The sequence below is a fragment of the Rosa chinensis genome, chromosome 5 (genome assembly GCF_002994745.2).
Source record: "Rosa chinensis cultivar Old Blush chromosome 5, RchiOBHm-V2, whole genome shotgun sequence".
In the NCBI taxonomy this organism is placed as follows: Eukaryota; Viridiplantae; Streptophyta; class Magnoliopsida; order Rosales; family Rosaceae; genus Rosa; species Rosa chinensis.
Genome location: NC_037092.1, coordinates 21,928,191 through 21,948,232, shown reverse-complemented (window position 1 = coordinate 21,948,232; position 20,042 = coordinate 21,928,191). Strand labels below are relative to the sequence as shown.

Sequence of the window (20,042 nt, the reverse complement as noted above, 5' to 3'; positions counted from 1 at the left end):
AGAACTTGTGGAATATATTTTTTAAACCCAATATCGAAATCGATTTGTTTGACTTTCTTGAATGTCACTGGGCTTTAGCTTGTAGGAGTATCCATCACAAACTCTATATAAACACAACTATCTTGGCAATAATTGGCATTATCCCCTCAGCATTTCCCTCACCTATCCAACGGTTTTGGCAAAAAAAGAAAAAGAAAGAAGGGTTCCCGAACAAACAACAGCATGAACTTTCAAGTGGAGGTTCTGTCAACAGAAACAATCAAACCCTCATCTCCAACCCCTGACCACCTCCGCCACCACAAGCTCTCCTACCTCGACCAAATTCAGCCCCCAATCTTCATGCCCATGATCCTCTTCTACCCGAAAGAACCCGACCACAACGACCTGGACCTCCTTTCCATCCACGAACAGCGTTGCAGCAAAATCAAGAAGGCCTTATCCGACACCTTAGTCAAGTTCTACCCACTAGCCGGAAGAGTCCACGGAACCCAATACGTCGATTGCAACGACGAAGGAGCCTACTACGTCGAAGCCAAGACCAACTGCAAAATCTCTGACATCATCGACAACCCAAACCCTAACGACTTCAACAAGTTCCTCCCTTTCGAGCTAGACACAGCTCATGAGCTTCCCGTGTGCTTCCAGGTCACCTTCTTCGCCTGCGGCGGCATGAGCATCGCCATGGGGATGTCCCACAAGGTCGGGGATGCCCTCTCCTACTTCACGTTTCTCAATGGCCTGGCCGCTGAGGCTCGTGGGGAGGGCAACGATATTCACCCTCCCGATTTCATCTCAGACAAGTACTTCCCCCAAAAGGACTTATCCCGATTCTTCCAACACCGTAGCGGGATCATAAAGCAAAACATCTCAACAAAACGCTTCGTCTTCAACGCTCCAATGGTTCAGGCCATCCGAGCCAAATGCGTCGACATGTCCAGACGCCCTACTCGCGTTGAAGCTCTATCAGCCTTCATATGGAGCCGCTACATAGCATCATGCACCGGCATGCAACAACATGGTGTCACCACCAACGCGATGTACACTGTTTCTCATGCTGTGAACCTCCGCACGAGAATGGAGCCACCACTTCCGGAGAACACATTCGGAAACGTGACCCGAACCTCCATTGCTGTGCCGCCTTTACCCGTTGACCCGAAAGACGAGACGCTTCATGGAGTGGTTAATCACGTTAGGGAGGCCATCAAGCAAGTAGACAAAGAGTACATAAAGAAACTGCTAGAGGGTGACGGACACTTGAGCTTCTTGAGGAGCCTTACGGAGGAGGTGAAACGCGGAGAGGTGGTGTCGTTTAGCTTCACGAGTCTGTGTAGGTTTCCGATCTACGACGCTGATTTTGGATGGGGAAAGCCTGTTTATGTTGGTTCTGCCAGCTTTACATTCAAGAACTTGGTTAGTTTCTTTGACACTAACGTAGGGGACGGAGTTGAGGCGTGGATCAATCTGTTGGAGGAAGACATGAAAAAATTCGAGGCGGACGAGGAGCTTCTCAAATATGTTTTGCCTGCCCCGAGTTCGAAGAATGCCAACAAATGAAATCTTATTTGTTAGATGATTTAGTATATAATGTTATTGAATTACCAATCTATGTCATTAATATATGATATTAGAGGTGATAGTCTATCAGCATAGTAATACAAGATATTTGTGATAAATATTTACCGCCATCTTAAATTTTTTTGAACTAGTGTGAAATTGTGAAAATGTAATATGCAATGAGATTTTGCGTGTACGTTTAAAAGTGTTAAAATGTGTATTCTATATTATTTTTAAATCTAGTACTGTAATAAGCTTGTTCAAGATCATGTGTAATAATTAGTGAAATAACTATTTCTTGTTCTCTATCCCCCAACTTGTTATGATGAACATATATAAGAGAATGCATGGGTGGCCATCTAAATTTGGAACTATGCATGTTTGTAATATAAATTTCATTTCATACTGTATATCAGATATGTACTTGTTGACATTTTGCACAGTGGCCTTTTGAAAGCTTTAGGTTGACATTTGAACAATTAAAGGCAGAAAGCTGTAGCTACTTCACTAGGAGCTTTACGGAGGAGGTGAAACGCAGAGAGGTGGTGTCGTTTAGCTTCACAAGTCTCTGTAGCTTTCCGATCAACGACGCTGATTTTGGATGGGGAAAGCCTGTTTATGTTGGTTCTGCCAGCTTTACGTTCAAGAACTTGGTCAGTTTCTTTAACACTAACGTAGGGGACGGAGTTGAGGCGTGGATCAATCTGTTGGAGGAAGACATGAAAAAATTCGAGGCGGACGAGGAGCTTCTCAAATATGTTTTGCCCGCCCCGAGTTCGAAGAATGCCAACAAATGAAATCTTATTTGTGAGACGATTTAGTATGTTATGTTATTGAATTGTCAATCTACGTCATTAATATATGATATTAGAGGTGATAGTTTATCACCATAGTAATACAAGATATTTGTGATAAATATTTACCGCCATCTTAACTAGTGTGAAATTGTGAAAGTGTAACATGCAATGAGATTTTGCTTGTACGTTTAAAAGTGTAAAAATGTATATTCTATATTATTTTCAAATCTTGTACTGTGATAAGCTTGTTCAAGATCAATGTGTAATAATTAGTGAAAGAACTATTTCTTGTTCTTTATCCCTCAACTCGTTATGATTAACATATATAAGATAATGCATGGGTGGCCATCTAAATTTGGAACTAAGCATTGTAATATAAATTTCATTTCATACAGTATATCTGATACGTACTTGTTGACATTTTTTGCACAATGGCTATTTGAAATCTTTAGGTTGACATTTGGACAATTAAAGGCAGACTGAAAGCTTTTGCTACTTCACTAGTTGCTATTTGAACACAAAATGAAAAAAGAAAATGAAGTGATCATGAAAGCCCTTCTTCTTCATTATAGAGCCCCACTTACAGATTACGACTCATTTCTCATTCATACACATGAAAACTTTACAAGAAAAACTAAAACGATGTGCTTGTCCTTATCAAGATCGAAAAATGGAGCTGGAAATTTTAACAAATGGATACATATACATGCTGTGCATATGCGAGAACGGTGAAGGCACTGATAGATGACAAGCTTATCAATATTTCATGTGGGTCTATAGACTTGAACTGTTGTGTACGTAGTTTGTCTTACTTCAATTGGATATCAGAATAATTATTGAATATATGTATCACGAGCTATCAGTAGCAGGCACAAACTTTGCCGCCCATGGATTGAAGAACGAGCTCTGAGTTGAAACGAGAGCTACTCGGCTAGCTAGCTACTCCCTTTGATTCAACGATATCAACCTTTGACTACTACTTTATATTATTGTTTCTAATAATACTTTGGATTCATTTCTTGCACCAGAGTAACACTGTACTAAACGATAACTTGAATTATTATACAAAACAGAAAAAGGATTGTTTTCTGCAGGCGTGTACATTATCCTAGACATACAATGATGTGGATATGAATCTAGAAAGTATAAAGGCGTGTACATAATTCTAGACATACAATGATGTGGATATGAATCTAGAAAGTATAAATGAAGCTCTCATCTCTTCATAAGATTAAAATAAATTAATAATAAGAGTAATGATCTCAGACAGTACATCTATCTGATAAAAGACATTGACCTCAATGTTCTAGACTTGTAAAGTTATGTCTGTTTGGCTCCAAAATTAGTCTGGGTACAAATTGTCTCTTTTGAGTGCACAGGCGTGCCAGCACCGTGGGGTGCAGTCGTCGGGGAGTTCCTTGACCTGACTTCTTCTCAAACGTTGTGGACGAGGAGAGCACCAATCTCGTCACCAGGTTCTTTTCTCTGCCTTTCGGAAAATGACTTCTTGCCTTACTGGTAAGGACTTGTGCTGTGGTCTCTTCGCGTCACCGAATCGATACTCAATGTTGTAGGTTGAGCAGAGCAATCACTGGGAAGTTTGGAGAAAATACGGGTTTGCTAAAGCGTATCTTTAGCTTCGTTGGGTTGCGAGGGGGTTACCCTTACTTCGCTGGGTTGCAACTAGGTTGCAGATAGATTTGCTCCGGAGAGGCTTTGATAATCTGTGCGATTGATTGAGTTGTTGTTGTTTTTTATTGTATCGCTTTAGCCTCTATATATAGGCTACTCGTAGATTCTTCTTCCTAATAGGAATGAAATACTATATTTTAGGCCACAGTTATTGGCCTTGAATCAAATCAAAACTCTAAATAGTCTTGATATTATATCGTAGGCGATAAGAGATTAACTCTATCGTAGCAATCTTCTAGGTAAGGTTAATTACCTTTTGGAGTCCTGGACGTAATCTTCTTGGATGCAAACAGTAGGATATGCACGTATATATGTTCATATATATCTTCGCGAGGACTCCTACAACTGTCTTTAATTGCATGCATATATATGTGTAGCCCCACGTAATCTTGATTCATGCATGGCTTTTGACCTTTTGTACGTCCATGATCCTTCCCTTAATTGAACCATGCATGAACCATCATATATATATACACAGTCCGTCTCAGGTGCAGACGGTACGGATTTCCGGTTTTCCCCCACTTTACGACCACATTTTCACATTTCAACCATTCAGTTTATATGTCCTAATGTATAGATCACCTCTGCAAAATTTCAGCCAATTTGGTGATCGGTAAGGCATCCAAAACTACAATTTATCATTATAAATACGAACGGTTCCGGTTTGACAGATTCTATCCGTTCGTGTAAATTGCAGTTTTGGATACATTAACAATCACCAAATTGGCTGAAATTTTGCAGAGGTGATCTATACATTAGGACCTAAAAACTGAACGGTTAAGATGTAAAAATGTGGCCGGAAAGTGGTCGAAAACAGGAAATCCGTACAGAAATTTCGGTATGGACGTCTGCACCTGAGAAAAATATTATATATATATATATATATATATATATATATATCAGTGTTCTAAAACTCAGCCGCCCAGGCGGCGCCTAAGCGCTGGGCGGTGAGTCTTCGCCGCGAGTAATGGAAAATCGCTGGATTTGGGCGGGTTGGGATTGGGCGGCCACCAAGGCGGGGACTATACTCCTGGGCGGTTGGGCAAACTGCAGTTGGGCAGTGGCTGCAAATATATTCAAGATCAGGTCGAGCTTCAGGCCGATTTAATCCAGTCGCTTTGCTCAATGACCGGATCGAGCTCCGAGTCTTGGGTGAGGTCGACCCCAAAAATCAAGCAGAGACGGTCAAGAAAATATTATCGAGATAAGAGTGGTCGGCCTAGTTTTTAGAGGCTTCGATGCAAAAAGGATCGACGATCAGAGCCATCACGGCGGTTTGTGTGACTATAAGTCGGTTAGCACCGACGACAGTGAACGATCTGAACTGCTATGACTTTATTACTTGACACATCAACAGTGCCGGCCCTGAGCCTAGGCGAAGTAGGCCTAGGCCTAGGGCCTCAGATTTCAGGGGGCCTCAAAAAAAAAAAAAATTTGTTGGCCTGCAATTAAAAAAAAAAAAAAAGCTAAAGAAACAAAAGACACGGAGTGAGGACGCTTTATTTCAAGTTGGGTTATTCTTCTCCTCTACTGGGTTGTTCTTCTCCTCTACTCAATTCCAAGAGGTCTCCTCCTCCCTCTTGACAGCCCTAAATCTCTCTCTCTTCTCCATTTCCCTCTCTCTCATCTCCTCCACCCATGACCCACCCCTGCTCACTGCTCTCGCCCAACACCTCCAAGCTCTGCTTTGCACGTCTCTCTCTTCTCCGCCTCCCTCTCTCTCATCTCTTCCCTCTTGTTTTGGTTTAAAGGAGGACAGAGAAACTAGATCTATGTTTTTCTCTCCTCCGACACCCACTTCCTGTCACCACCGTGACTCACCTTCACCACCACGAACCTCACCGACCTTCGATGAGTTCAACGCAGTCTCCTTCACATCCGGCAGCAACCCATGCGCCGACGCCTGGTAGGACAAGATCTGATTTGGGCACCCATAGTGCCCTCTCATCGTCTCCGCCTCCCTCCCCAACCTCAGATCCACCGTCCATTTCCTCACATCCATGGGCTTCTCCGCCCCAGAGTTCCTCCGCCTCGTTGGCCCAGAGTTCCTCCGCCTCGTTGGCCCAGAGTGCTCGCCTCCAGCGTCAAGCACCGCTTCCTCCCAACCCACACCGCCTTCCCTCTTCTCTGTTCTGCCAAGCTCTTCCTCCACCTCTGTCGCCGCCCTGGAAATTGGCCAGCGACGACACGCTTTGCTTCTTTTCTTTTACTTTTTGTTTATCACATACTGTTTTGTTTTTGTTTAATTTTGCTTGTCAAGTTTGTGGTACTGACTCTGTTTTGCAGGATCTCATTCCTTTTGCTTTGTGTTTTACTTGTCTTCATTTATATAACTGTTGTGGGTTTTCATTTTGATGGCTGCAGGAGCTTTCAAATCTTTGCAAGCAATAAGATTTGCAATTTTACTTGTTCCAAAACACCGTACTAGCAGCACTCCTCCAGTCCTCCAAAACCGCCAACCGTTGTCGTCCACCACCCACATCACCACATCTTTAGGGATTCAATTGTTGAATTTGTTGGGCCTCGAATTTTTTTTCACCTTGAGCCACCAAACTCACAGGGCCAGCCCTGCACATCAACATGAGGGAGGTGGATGACGTGGGAAGCTGACCACCACCTTCTGCCACACTGACTATGCTTTTTCTTTTTGCCCTTTGTTTAAATTAAATTAATCAATTAATAAAACTAATTTTTTTTCTCTTTTTCGACAAACGTGCAATGGGTTAGGCACTTAGGCCGGCGGATTGTGCTAATGGGGTAGATATGTAGATATATCATATAAATTATATAATTATATATATATATATATTAAGCATGAGTTTACTGTTACACTGTTCACAAGAGGGGGTGGAAAAGACGCTTATGTCCCTACTGTTCAAAGAGAATATCAGGCTGGCAGAAAAGTTGTTTTTGTCCTTGATTTTTTCTTAAAATTATAGGCTGCCCTTTAGGGGGTTGAAATGTCGTTTTTGACCCTGTATCCCTCTCTCCCGCATTTCTGCAGGGCTCAGTGACTAGTACTAATAATAGACGTGATGGTACTATCATTTGCTGCAATTCCAGACTTGGAATACTATTGAAATATTACATGAATTTGGATCACTTATGTATTTGTTTACTTAAATTTTAGTTGGGTTTTCCATAGTATAATGTTTATGAAGCTCTTTTGTTTTTCTTCCTATTTTTATTTTTTGAGTATCTTGATTATTTTGAGTATTTTTATCATTATTTATATATTTACATATTCTTATTATATAATTATATGCTATAAAAATAAAAATAAAGTTAAAGAATATAAAACTGCATAGGCGTCTAGGCGCTACTCCCCTGACCACCGCCCGACTAGCGCCTAGCGATTTTTCGAACCTTGATATATATATATATATAGAAAGCCGTTCGAGAGCGGACGTCCGCAACTCAGAAAAAGTGCGGACGTCGCTCCTCCGGCCTCAATCGAGCGGCGACGGCGCGGCGCGGCTTGCCGGAGGGACGCTGGGGGTCGTGCGGAGGGGTCTGCGGTCCGGTGGAGTCGCCGGCGACGGTTCTGCGGTGCTGCACAAAACCTGCAACTGCAGGTGAGGTGGCTGCCCAGAAACCGGCAAGCCCGACCTCCTCCGACCTTGAACGCCGCCCAGAAGAGGTCTGGGACGCCTCCGGCCTCCCTCCGGCCATCCCTGTGCCGCCGCCGCCTGGAAGCCGCTGCTGCATCGACGTCCGCACTTTAGCGAAAGTGCGGACGTCCGCTCCTGATCGGGCCTCTATATATATATATTCCTTGTTAACCACAATCAAGCATGATTGCATGCTTACTATCTCTCCCACGTCTAGCCATCCTCAATTGCATGGGACCTTGATTGCTTGCTTACCATTGGTAGCGAAGGATGATAGCCCACCATGCAAAGGAATCTATCCATGTATGTGATATGTATTATTAATTGATCCACATGCTCCATGTTTAATTGCATGAGCAACCATGATTCTTTCCTTCTTTGGTCCACTGTAGGACCTAACATGCATGGGCAGCTATACATATATAATAAGATTATATATATATATATATATATATATATATATATATATATATATAGATGACCACAATCAACCATGATTGCATGCTCATATATATACTATTGCACAGAGAGTTTCTATTGGGACCTCCAAATCTGCTCACTTGACCTCACTCTATTATGAATTATTAAATGACATATATAACCTACTATAAAATGACAATAATTATATCAAAAAAATATTATATTTATTTTATGTAGACTTTCTAATTCAATAATATTAGATTGTATTTCTTATTATTTTCCTTATCTATTTTGATTTCCAATTTCACTACATACTCATTAAAGCATTCATATATATTTAATAAGAATTAAAAATTAGATTAAAATCATGTGACATAAAAATGTATGATATATATATGTTGAACGCATATTGGAGAGGGAAAACAAAATAAATTCTCATATGATTTATGATCTAAATCTAAGTCAATCCATTATATTTGTAAAAAATAAAATAATAAATAATAAAAAAACTAGCAGTTAAAAAGAGATATATATATATATATATATATATAAATAATTAATCATGTGGTACAAAAAATACAGAAAAAAATAAACATTAAAAAACAAATGAATTTTTTTTTATAGAATAAAAACAAATGATTTCTTCATATATTTTTTTGCACAACTAAAATAGAAAAAAAAAATTTTAAAAAAAAACAGAAAAGTTCATGGCATTTTCTTATTGATTAGACATTAATTTTTGAAACTCAAGTTTGATTAAGAAATGTATATTTAGTTAACATTTATAGAGTGATTAAATCATTGAAATGACTAAATTTTTTATTTTAAAGATAATAATTTGCTTGCAAATTATATGAGTGAGGTTATTTGAGGAAGTTCAATGAGGTTTAGTGAGTAAATTTAGTTTTTGAAAATTTGATAAGAGGTGTAAAAAGCATAGAGGTCAAGTGAGTAAATTTGGAGGTTCCAATAGAAAAATTCATTGCACATTAATTGCATGGGAATTTATGAATATTTGCATGGGCCACATGATTGCTCTCTCTTTGCACAATCTTGGTAATCAACCCAATAAACCACCATTAATTACCAAATATATGATAATTAATAGTAAATCGATGAATATCCAGTTTTGCTTTAAAATTGTTTGGCCTCCAAGTAGGCTTTATTTAGCCTCTAAACAATATTTTCTTAACTTGTCGAAAATATATAACTTGGGTCATGGATATTGGCCTGATTTCTTCGAGTCCCCCTCATCGGGAAAAAATGTTAATTTTTGGTTCAAACAATGTCGAACAAGCATAGATTCCAGGAAAAGGCAAAAACTTTGACTGGTTAATTTGGTAGCTAGCTGGGTTTCTGTTCTACTAGCTACTTTTGTGTTGTTGCCGGTAATGTTTCTAGCTATTGCTTACTACGTCAATTTTGGTTACGTACTCACAAGTCATAACTCGTAATGCATTCTAGAGGGGCATCTATATATGTTAAGACCCTCTAACGCTTATCGAAAATCTCATGTATGGAGTGCATGTAAAATCGAAGCCCAATTACTACATTATTACGTACATTTCTCTAAACTCTATGAAAATACAAGGACATAATGTGTTTTCTGAAAAATGAGGATTGCAAGGCACGTATCAATCCTTAATGGGCAGAAACCAAAAATAACCAAAGTTACTGGAAACAGTGATCTCCCCGGCGACCCGCAATCCAGAAACGACGTACCCAATCGCGGTGTGTTGGCGACCCGGATCGCTAGGTTGAGCGATCCCTTATCGGTCCTCCATCTAACTTGATGTTCAACCGTTTGGTGTTCTTGAATCTGATGTTCCCTAAGAACAGAGGAAGAGGAAGAAGACGATGTACGGTTACTGATTTTTCTCTAGCTAATTTCACAGAGAATGGTCGACTCATGAGTAGGAGGATTATCTCCCTATTGACTATTGACTTTGACCATCAGTATTTGTACTCTTAACACCTATTACCTCTTAAATAAAAATAATAATAACTATTTTTTTATCCAAACAAAAAAGAGATAATGAATATTTTCTTATATTTATAATTTTACCTCTTTACCCATTCTAACTAATGAGGTTTTCATAGTACATGTATAGGGGATAGTTATGTAAAAATAATTTGCTATTAGAATTAGGATTAACTAATAGATCCTAGCATACAGCATACCATAAAGACTGGTGTACTGTGTACCAGTACCACAACGTTCCGCATTTTAGGTAACATTGAAAATAACAAACAGAACACCAGATTTTTGGTTACGCGGTGAAAACCTCAAATATGAGATTAAAAACACTGCGGGGCTTTTACTCTTGAGAACCCAAAATAAGAATTAATTTATGATGAAGGATATGTTCTTTACAAACTCGAATGGCACTAGCTCGGCTACAATGATTAGACAAAAACTAATACGAAGGTTTGTCTTCCGTCTTGAACTCCTTTTTCACTTGAATGATCACCAAATATCACTCTTCTTTCTTCACAGCCTCTCTACTGATCTCAAGAGAATATATGCATATGAAAGATGATTAAGAACACTTATACATGGACCAAGTGTCTTTGATTCTTATGACCAAACTAATATTAACCAAGCAAGACTCACAACTAATTCTTGCAATCCAAGTCCACCTTCTGACAGTCTCTCTTTTTGAATATATCAAAGACCAACGCCAATACTCAATGCCCCAAGATTCTACCTAATTAGATTTTAATTAGGAAAGGAACTTTTAATACAAGATATTCACCAAATCCTAAAATACTTAGAAAATCAATAACACAATTTGGCAAACAGAAAAATATCTTTAAATAAGGAATATTAAACCCCACATATACTTTCCTAGACCAACCACTAATCTACCATGTATGCATGGATGCGTTTACTTGAGATTCTCTTGTATCAGCTTGGAAGATACTTCACTGTTTTGTATGGGAATGCAAATACACCAAGTTGGTCAAAACTTGTACCTACACCCTAAATTCAGCCTCTCTCTTTTCACTTTATCAAGTCTAGTAGACTTGTGCAGCGCCCACCACCACCGCCGTGGTAAGGTTGCGATCCACCAAGTCAGAACATCAATCACTGACTTCAAGCCTTTGTTATACTCGGAAGAAATGATTATGGCATTGTAATTTGTCTAAATAGGGTTGGAGTTTTATGTGATTGGGCTTATATCATAAGAAAAAGGTTTAATGATGTAGAGCTGAGCCCTGTAAAGAGGATCAAATCTACAACAATATTGTTTCAGCGAAAAAAAATTAAGATTTCGCAAACGATCCAAGTTGGGCACTAAAAAATTATACATGGAATTTATCACTAATATAGTTGCGAATGGAGCAGTTTTTCTTTGTCTGCCGTGGTTCACTTAAAACGACTTCCAACATTCAATGTGGCTTCGGATGTTCATTATCGATAATAGAAACAACCCCAATAGTCGGTAAGCTGTAACACATTGGTAAGTTATAATTTCAACATTGTAAAGGTCATATGTTCTTCTCACTGACATATGTAAGGATGGAGTGGGTTAAACAGTTGTTTTTTTTTTTTAATGACATTTGCCAATGATCCTTTTCAGGAAGGTTTGACATTCAAAAGCAACTGTTACCCTCTTCAATTAATTAGTTTGACGTAGGTTCTTAATTCCACCTCCTAGATGATCGAACTGGTGTAGTTTCATAACTTATACCCAATAAGTAATTAAGCACTAGCTATATGCATTATTAGTGATGACTCATTAGGCGCATCATGCATGAACTCATCTGCATTTGCTTTAAATTGTTTGTCTTTAGACTCTCTCATATATTGTTCTCATTTAGATCTTTTCTTGCTTATTAAGATTGACATTGACATAAACGGACTCATAGATATCATTCTTCATAATTCACCAGAAGGTCTTCTGCATATATCTTCACGTACCACTAAGATTGAACGATTTTGAGTGATAAATAATTGATCCCACATATGGACGGCTGAGATTGCATATTTGTTGTATGTGGACTTGCACCGCCATGTATACAAGAATCTTCGATAATTCATGAGGTACACTACATAGATCGACTTATTATAAGAAAATAGATTGAATGGCAATTATGAGCTACCCTAAGCCAAGTCTAATTGTTCACGTACGTACATGGAATAGTGTTTGTTTTGATAGCTCTGTCATTAGATAGGGTTCTATATGGAGAATTGGTAATGGTAAGGAGGTGCACTTTTGGACTAATCATTGGCCAGGTAGTGGTTTACTCTATGATTTTGCAACTGACCCTTCTATGGTGGATATCATATTATGGTTCATGATTTCTTGGATAACAAAGAATGGGATGCTGCTTTTCTCTTTGCTTGCTTACCCCCTACTGTGGTTGAAAAGATTTTATGCAGCCCTATTTCTTACCTGGATCAAATGAATGATAAGTTAATACGAAGGCATACTCCAAATGGGCCATTCTCTGGATATAGAGTGCTTATTGCAACATATTGTTGATCCTGGCTAGCATCCCGATCCTAAATGGAAGCATATTTGGCATTCCCCCTCCCAAAAAAAAAAAAAAAATTGGAGATTTTCGCTTGGTTACTTCTCAAAGGAAAACTCTTGACTAATGTTAACAGCTTGATTAGACATTTGACTATTGATTCAAGTTGTACTCATTTTCCAGGTGATGAGGAGTGTTCAACCCATCTATTCTGAGATTGTTCTAAAGCAGCGCTGCTATATGGAATGCTATTGTGTCCCTAAATCCATGACCAAGACTTTCACACTTCAGTGGGATGATTAGGTCGCTGCGAATTTGTTTCAACAAAAATGCAGGTTTCTTGGTCTTCAGTCGTACAAATTATTCATCTTCGTTTGTTGGTTTATATGGAAATAGAGAAACAAGTATGTATTTGACAATACTTTTCTACGTACCTATGATGCAGTTAATTCTATCTTGAGTTACCTATCTAAATGGAATAGAGCTACTTCTAAATCAAAGGTTGCTACTATTTCTAGAACTGATCTATTATGCTAGTAGAAACCCCCTCCTAACTACTTCAAACTCAATGTGGATGGCTCTAAAAATGCAGCTGGTATATATGATTGATGCTAGTGGTCTTATAAGGGATAGTTCTGGAGAGTAGGTTGGAGGTTTTGTGAAATGTATTGGTCATGTGAAGTGTTGCAGGCAGAAGCTTGGAGTCTTTCTACTGATCTTCATTTGGCTAGTGATCTTCACATTAAGCATGTTATGATTGAGTCTGATTCTGAAGTGTTGGTCAACCTCCTTAATAGCAATGATACTGGTCTACATCCTCTTGATACCTTATTTTCAAGTTGCAAAACTCTTCTATTCTCCTTTGATTCCTACTCTATCTATCATGTTCATAGGAGGAGGAACACGGTGGTTGATTGCTTGGCAAAGAGAAGCATAGAGATGGATCTTGGCCTTCTGCATTTACCAAACCCTCCTATAGCTAGTTTTGTTAATCAAATAGTTTTGGATGACATCGATGACCTAATTAGGCATAGATCTTTTGAAACAAATGCAGCTCCCATTGTACCCAAAAAAAAAAAAGAAGCTCAAATTGGCAATGGCCCGGCCCATCAAGCATTTCAAGTTTGGTCCCAGTTCGAGTCCGCCATACTTGTTCAGCATACAAGTAGAGAGGCGCATCCTCTTCCTTGCCTCTCTAGGGTTTGTGCCGACGCATTTTACTGTGCAGAAAGACGAAGTGGTTTAGCTGAGGGATTCTTCATCGAGGTAAATCCCCCAATAGCTAGTGCGGGTTTTTCTCCATGGTGTTTGATTTGTTTGTTTATATGAATGTTACTCTGCTGTGCGTGTGAGTTGTAGGTAGTTCCAATTCTCTTATCAATTATAGCTGATTAGGGGCTTGTTTGTTTGCTTTGTTTCACATACGGGTCTTTGATTGTGAATAATTTGGATTCCTTCCTTGTAAATTTCAGCTTAAGACCTGAAGCAATGATAGACTCTTTTCCTGAGGAAATCAGCCATGATATCCTATCCAGACTACCTATTAAGTGTTTGATCAGATGCACCTCGGTGAGCAAGCCATTGTTGTCCATTATCAAAAACTCTGGTTTTATTCGCGCCCACCTCAGACGTAGAAATGAGACTCTACTTCTACTACATAGCAGGTGCTACAGAGCTTCCACGCATGAGGGAATAGAAGAGGTTTACCGTTTGCATTGTGATAATCCTGCTTTTGATGAGTATTGTAGGATAGATTTTCAAGTTGGCCGCATGGTAGACCCGATAAATGGGCGTTTCCGTGTGGCTGGCATTTGTGACGGGCTAGTGTGCCTTGCGGATGATTTAATGTCTAAAGCTTTAAGCTACATAATATGGAACCCATCAATAAGAAAGGCAGTGACGCTTCCCCGGCCTGGTTTTACGTTCGCCACTCATGGTTCTTTTGAAGATTCTATTGGGTTCGGGTTTGATGCTACGACCAATGACTACAAGGTTGTTCGACTTGTCACTCTTGAAGATCTTGTAGATGAAGATGTGGAAAATCGAACTGTAGCTGAGGTTTATTCACTAGCCACAGGCTCGTGGAGAAGTCTTGGTTCTGTTGGTCTTCCGTGCCAAATATTTTGTATAAGACCGCATGCTTTCTTCAATGGGAACATTCATTGGGTTGTTCATGCTGTTGCTTCCTTCTATTTCATTTTGGCATTTGATCTTGTTAGTGAGTCATTTCGCAAGATATTGATACCAATTGGTACCAAATTGGGCTTCAATTCTCGAGTTTCTGTTACAGGAGATGGGAAATATCTTGCTTTGTTCACGTGGTATAATGATAATCATATTAGTTATCTTGATATTTGGGTTATGAAAGAGTATTGCCAGCAGGAGTCCTGGACCAAAATGATAACTCTCGCTCCACAAGGTCCAGAAGGAAGTGTGCGCCCCAAGCCATTTTGTTTTAGAAAGAGCGGTGAAGTATTTTTGGAACTAAGAGAACCAGATTTCTATTGTCGATATCAAACATTAGTTTCACTTGACCCTGTGAGTCAACAAATGAACAATGTTGATATTCTTGATTGTGAGTGTTATTCTCTTGATTCTTATGAAGAGAGTCTTGTGTTACTCGACGTGGAAAATGCAGTTTCCTGTTGAGAAAAAGAACAGGCCAGGTTAGTTTATTCTCCGTGCATGTGTCTTTGGTCATACACATGCCTCTAGTTTGGTCACTTGAATAATTTTTTATATTTTCTGCACATTTTCTTTCTATTCTTTTTAATATATAGATTGCATCTTCAACTTACTTGCCTGGAATTTTGTTAAACGATTCTTTCTTCATTGATGTCTTTTAAGTTTGAACCACCTATCTTTTGCTTAACCTTTACATATTTGTTTACACCAGTCGTGCATATCTAGCTCCCTGGATACGCCACTGTTCACAGCCAATTACATCAAGAAAACTTAGAAACTGGTTTTTGGCAGTTTTATTCCTGCATTGTGTTAAATCTTAATTGTTAACATCATTCACTCAACTTTGTGCAGGTGTCAATTGGGAGCAGAGAAATCTAATGACCTTTGGGCTAGTATGTGTTGTCTGTAGCCGTGGGCTGTGAAAGTTGCTGCTTGGATTTGCATTTTTAGTTATCAGGTGTTTTTTTTGCCCTTAAATCTCTTAAGTCACTCTATCTGAGTGGCTACTAGTTTAACCTTATCCTACTGATCGACTTGCCTTGTGAGTTATGATGAATCTACTCTATCAAAATTTGCAATGGTATCTTTGTTATGTTCCTATTAAGAACGAACTGCTTTTTGTGTACATGTGCATGTTGTTGTGGCGTATTCAAATCACTCATTGTTGAAACAGACACTGCCATCTTCAACACTAGAAGCATATCTGATTCTAAACATGTAGAGTAAGGTGTTGTCGGATTTCTTGGGTTTTACTTCGTTATATAGCTCGTTCATCCTAGCTGTTTGAGCCAATAAATTCTAAACTAGAATGGGCTTGGACAGCAAATAGTCTTTTGAACTTTAGCCTGCGTATCTTTTGAATACATACCTTATCCTTCAAGGAAAGGCTTAATTGCCAAAACAGCAAGCATTATATTCCTCGAGGGATTTAGTACTTGTTCTCCAAGGAACTCAGCCCCTATAGATAGAGGTCTCAAGCATCAAAGCAAGACGCGGCATTCTATCTACACAAACTTGCAAACGCGTTGCATCCACAACGAGCGCAAATAAAAGGACCTTGCACTTGGAACTGTAAGGCGTCAAATGGCTTATTAATCTTTCGGTGTAGATTCTTTCTTATTATTTCTCCATCAAAATCCGAAACGTGATGGACTCGTTTCCTGAGGAAATCAGACATGATATCCTATTCAAACTACCCATCAAGTGTTTGATCAGATGCACCTTAGTGTGCAAGTCATGGAAGTCCATCATACAAAATTCAAGTTTTATCCGCGCCCACCTAAGACAGAAAATCAACACTTGTAACCAGCATGGCACTCACCTTCTACTTCACGGTGTCCGCAACCGAACTTCCTGGTATGAACCAATGGAAGAGGTTTACACTTTGCATAATGATAGCAATGATTTTCATGAGTGCTGCCACAGATTTTCAACTTAACCGAATGGTAAACCCGGCAAACGAGCGTTTCCGTGTAGCTGGCATTTGTGACGGGTTGATCTGCCTTGCGGATGATATAGGGTCTAAAATGTTCAACTACATAATATGGAACCCAATTTAGAAAGGCCTAGTGTCACCTTTACCACTCATGGTCCTTTCGAAGATTCTATTGGGTTCGGGTTTGATGCCATGACGAATGATTACAAGGTTGTTCGACTTGTCACTCTTGAGGAAGATGCGGCAAATCCAATTGTAGCTGAGGTTTATTCACTAGCCACCGGATCATGGAACAGTCTTGGTTCTGTTGCACCACCATGCCGAGTACATGGAGTAAGACGCCAGTGTTTTTTCAACGGAGCTATTCATTGGGCTGTAGAACCTGGGGGAACTGCTGGTGCTTATTTCTATTTCATATTTGATCTCGGCAGTGAGTTATTTCGTGAGATAATGATCCTTTGGGGTACCGAAATGCACTTAGAATCGCGAGTGTCTGTCTCGGGAGATGAGAAATCCCTTGCTTTGTTCACGAGGTACAGAGATAAGAATGGTGTTTGTTCTCTTGATATCTGGGTAATGAAAGAGTATTGCAGGCAGGACTCGTGGACTAAACTGATAACTTTAGGTCCAAATTTAACTGTCTGTAGTGTAGACGCCATTGACAAGCCCTTACCAAAATGAGCTTCAGTTATGTGAATAGAGTTCTGTTTCATTTACATGAAAATTCTTGGCTTATATGTCAATGAGCATATACCAATTGTAGGTCTAAAATGACGCAATAGATGCTAGCTCATCCCACTTAAATGGTTCTAAGGTAAGAGAACAGCAACTTAACACAGGACCTATTTAAGCCATTACCAAGTTATAGGGGATTTGCCACTAGAAATAGGATTCCCTCAAATTTTATTCTGAACACCGCCAACTCTACCATCAGGCAAATGCAATAGGAGTGGTGGCCATCACCGTGCGCACCTTTACATTCATTTTGAGACATCACAAGGCGTTGGAGACTAGCTCAAATTAATAACTACGCCAATCTCACCACTTCTTTCCTACCGGATCTTGTTCCTTTGCTACCAAAATTAACATCACCATTTTAATCAGTCATTAGAAGTCCACAGTGCTACGTACATTTAAATGTTCAATAGGAAGTGAAAACAAATTAAGTTCGCTCTGCCTTCTCTCCCATGAGCATGTAAACATAGAGCATCATAATCCAACAGGGTTAATTGCGACTTGACTGTTACTCTTGCCGAGGAAGAATAAAGGATTCTAGGTTGATGTATTGCCAAGAGGTTGGCCCTTCTTAGCTGTTTGAGTTGCTTGATGTGAATCATAGTTTAAATGCTTGAGGGGGCAGTTCTTATAAAAAGATTGTTATCACCTAAAAGCTAGTTCGTTTTCGTAATTATAAAGTTGCTTTGTGAATAAAAAAGAAATGGCATGAGAAATAGAATCATGTACAAAGCTCCAAATCATTTATCATCATTCATTCATTCTCTATAGCCACGAATTTCACTTCAAACTATTATCACTTCGTGTACGCACATTGGCCTCTTAAAGAAGTTGTAAGTGCCCAATAAACTTCCCAGAACCACAATTCTGCCCCAGTCACAAGTTAACAACCTAGGAACATGCAAAGCCACAATTGTAAATTCTCCACCTTTACAAGGGCATTTTCTTCTAGACGTGTCCTATAAACTTGTGGACCTTGGACATTGATGCTCTCAAACAACAAACCAACCTTTCACAAAGTTCGACATCTTTCTGAAGGGATACAAATACACACAATTCTCCGCCAATTAATCAAAAAATGGCTGCCTCTATGTTTAAGCTCTCAGTTTTCTTGAGCCTGCTCTCCAATCTGAATTTGGGTCTCTGGCCAGAAGCTCAGAAGAGCGTGGCAACATTTCCACCATCATGTAACAGCATAGAGTGCCCGAGCTATGACTCCATTGAGGTTGGCAACGGCTATGAAGTTCGTCGTTACAATTCGAGCGAGTGGATATCAACTGCTCCTATTCAGGACATTTCTTTGGTTGCAGCCACCAGAACTGGCTTCTTACAGTGAGTTTAGTTTCTCTGGTTTTTGTGTTCATTAGCTCATATACTCTTGTTGAGTAGAACTATTCTAGGTGGATATTGATGTATCATTGTATGTGCTGGTTATATATAATATTCGGTATCTATCATAATTTACATGTGAACTTCGATCGATAATTCTCACATGCATGTTGTGAAAGCCTGACAAGTTCTTCCCGGATGTGGTACATGTTCAATATAATCTCTCTACGAAACTATAAACAATGGGATTAATGAACAAAAATAAGTTTTTGGAGAAAGATTTTATACAAGAATGAGGGATATCGAAAATTTGTAATCAGTCAAGGTGATTTCTTTCTCTTCGATTCTAGTGTTTTTAAGTGTTCTTCATACTCGTCTTTCCAAAACTAAAACTTAGTACTATGTTTCTTTTAGAATTGGTTATTCCCATTAAGATGAGTTTGAAGAGTAGCTTTGAATAAATAACAACAGTTTAATTTTCACCCATTTCTGAAATTAATCTATGGAATGTATGAAAGTAGTACTTATATGGTGGTTCTTGGTTCGTTTGTCATAGGCTATTTGATTACATTCAAGGGAAGAACAAGTATGGAGAGAAAATAGAGATGACTGCCCCAGTGCTTAGCGAAGTTCAACCAAGCGATGGACCATTCTGTGAGTCTTCATTTGTGGTGAGCTTCTATGTACCGAAGAAGAACCAAGCAAAACCACCACCAGCAGAAGGCCTCCATGTTCAGAAATGGACATCTACATATGTGGCTGTGAGACAATTCAGTGGGTTTGTTTCAGACTACGATGTTGGAGTAGAAGCTGCTGCCTTGCAGTCCAGTCTTGCAGGCACTGTTTGGTCTGCTGCCATTGAGAAAAGCCATGGAGCGGATCACACTACAATTTATACTGTTGCACAGTACAACTCTCCATTTGAATTTGATCACAGGGTGAATGAGATCTGGATTTCGTTTAATTTAGAAGAGTAGCCGAATCACCGTCTTTAAGATTTGCAGATCTCTTGTTAGATATAGAGATGGTGAAGGTGGTGTTTCTTAATGTGGCAAGTTCAAATCTGCTAATTTTCTGTGGTGAGAAAAGTTGTGTAACTACTGGTGTTAGACTTGTAGTTCACAAAGAATAAAGAGGCAGCATGTTTTTGCAGTAGATAATATTATGGAATTAGAGTCAAGTCAAGTTGCCTGCATTTGTAATACTCGATGAAGTTCAGAAGCAGCATATCATGTTTCCTTGAATCTTGAAAGCAGTTCGGCTGTCTGCAACTAGTTTTGCATAATTACATGTGCGGCAGAATTT

At 39.3% G+C, this 20,042-nt stretch overlaps 4 protein-coding genes across 5 annotated transcripts; all 4 read left to right on the top strand.

Moving 5' to 3' along the window:
• The first annotated feature begins 145 nt into the window (after positions 1-145).
• Positions 146-1,862, top strand: LOC112166338 (stemmadenine O-acetyltransferase). Its single transcript, XM_024303162.2, has one exon. The coding sequence runs from the start codon at positions 223-225 to the stop codon at positions 1,552-1,554; it is 1,332 nt and encodes a 443-aa protein (XP_024158930.1). The 5' UTR covers positions 146-222; the 3' UTR covers positions 1,555-1,862.
• An 11,820-nt stretch (positions 1,863-13,682) lies between these two features.
• Positions 13,683-15,914, top strand: LOC112167746 (F-box protein CPR1). Of its 2 annotated transcripts, XM_040506877.1 has the most exons (4): positions 13,683-13,819; positions 14,026-14,122; positions 14,218-15,219; positions 15,590-15,914. In XM_040506877.1, the coding sequence occupies exon 3, from the start codon at positions 14,324-14,326 to the stop codon at positions 15,200-15,202; it is 879 nt and encodes a 292-aa protein (XP_040362811.1). In that variant the 5' UTR covers positions 13,683-13,819; positions 14,026-14,122; positions 14,218-14,323; the 3' UTR covers positions 15,203-15,219; positions 15,590-15,914. The 2 variants fall into 2 exon arrangements, with proteins under 2 accessions (XP_040362811.1, XP_024160566.1); XM_024304798.2 differs by having other exon boundaries at positions 14,026-15,219.
• An 867-nt stretch (positions 15,915-16,781) lies between these two features.
• Positions 16,782-17,354, top strand: LOC112203427 (F-box/kelch-repeat protein At3g06240-like). Its single transcript, XM_024344395.1, has one exon. It carries the CDS (start codon positions 16,782-16,784, stop codon positions 17,352-17,354), a length of 573 nt encoding a protein of 190 aa, XP_024200163.1.
• A 1,041-nt stretch (positions 17,355-18,395) lies between these two features.
• LOC112165305 (heme-binding protein 2) lies at positions 18,396-19,989 on the top strand. Its single transcript, XM_024301797.2, has 2 exons — positions 18,396-18,740; positions 19,294-19,989. The coding sequence occupies exons 1-2, from the start codon at positions 18,487-18,489 to the stop codon at positions 19,712-19,714; spliced, it is 675 nt and encodes a 224-aa protein (XP_024157565.1). The 5' UTR covers positions 18,396-18,486; the 3' UTR covers positions 19,715-19,989.
• The last annotated feature ends 53 nt before the right edge of the window (positions 19,990-20,042 follow it).

Coding starts and splice junctions, on each gene's coding strand:
- LOC112166338 (XM_024303162.2), top strand. CDS start 223: ATGAACTTTCAAGTGGAGGTTCTGTCAACAGAAACAATCAAACCCTCA.
- LOC112167746 (XM_024304798.2), top strand. CDS start 14,042: ATGATAGACTCTTTTCCTGAGGAAATCAGCCATGATATCCTATCCAGA.
- LOC112203427 (XM_024344395.1), top strand. CDS start 16,782: ATGGAACCCAATTTAGAAAGGCCTAGTGTCACCTTTACCACTCATGGT.
- LOC112165305 (XM_024301797.2), top strand. CDS start 18,487: ATGGCTGCCTCTATGTTTAAGCTCTCAGTTTTCTTGAGCCTGCTCTCC. Junction 18,741..19,293: donor ACCAGAACTGGCTTCTTACA/GTGAGTTTAGTT, acceptor CGTTTGTCATAG/GCTATTTGATTACATTCAAG.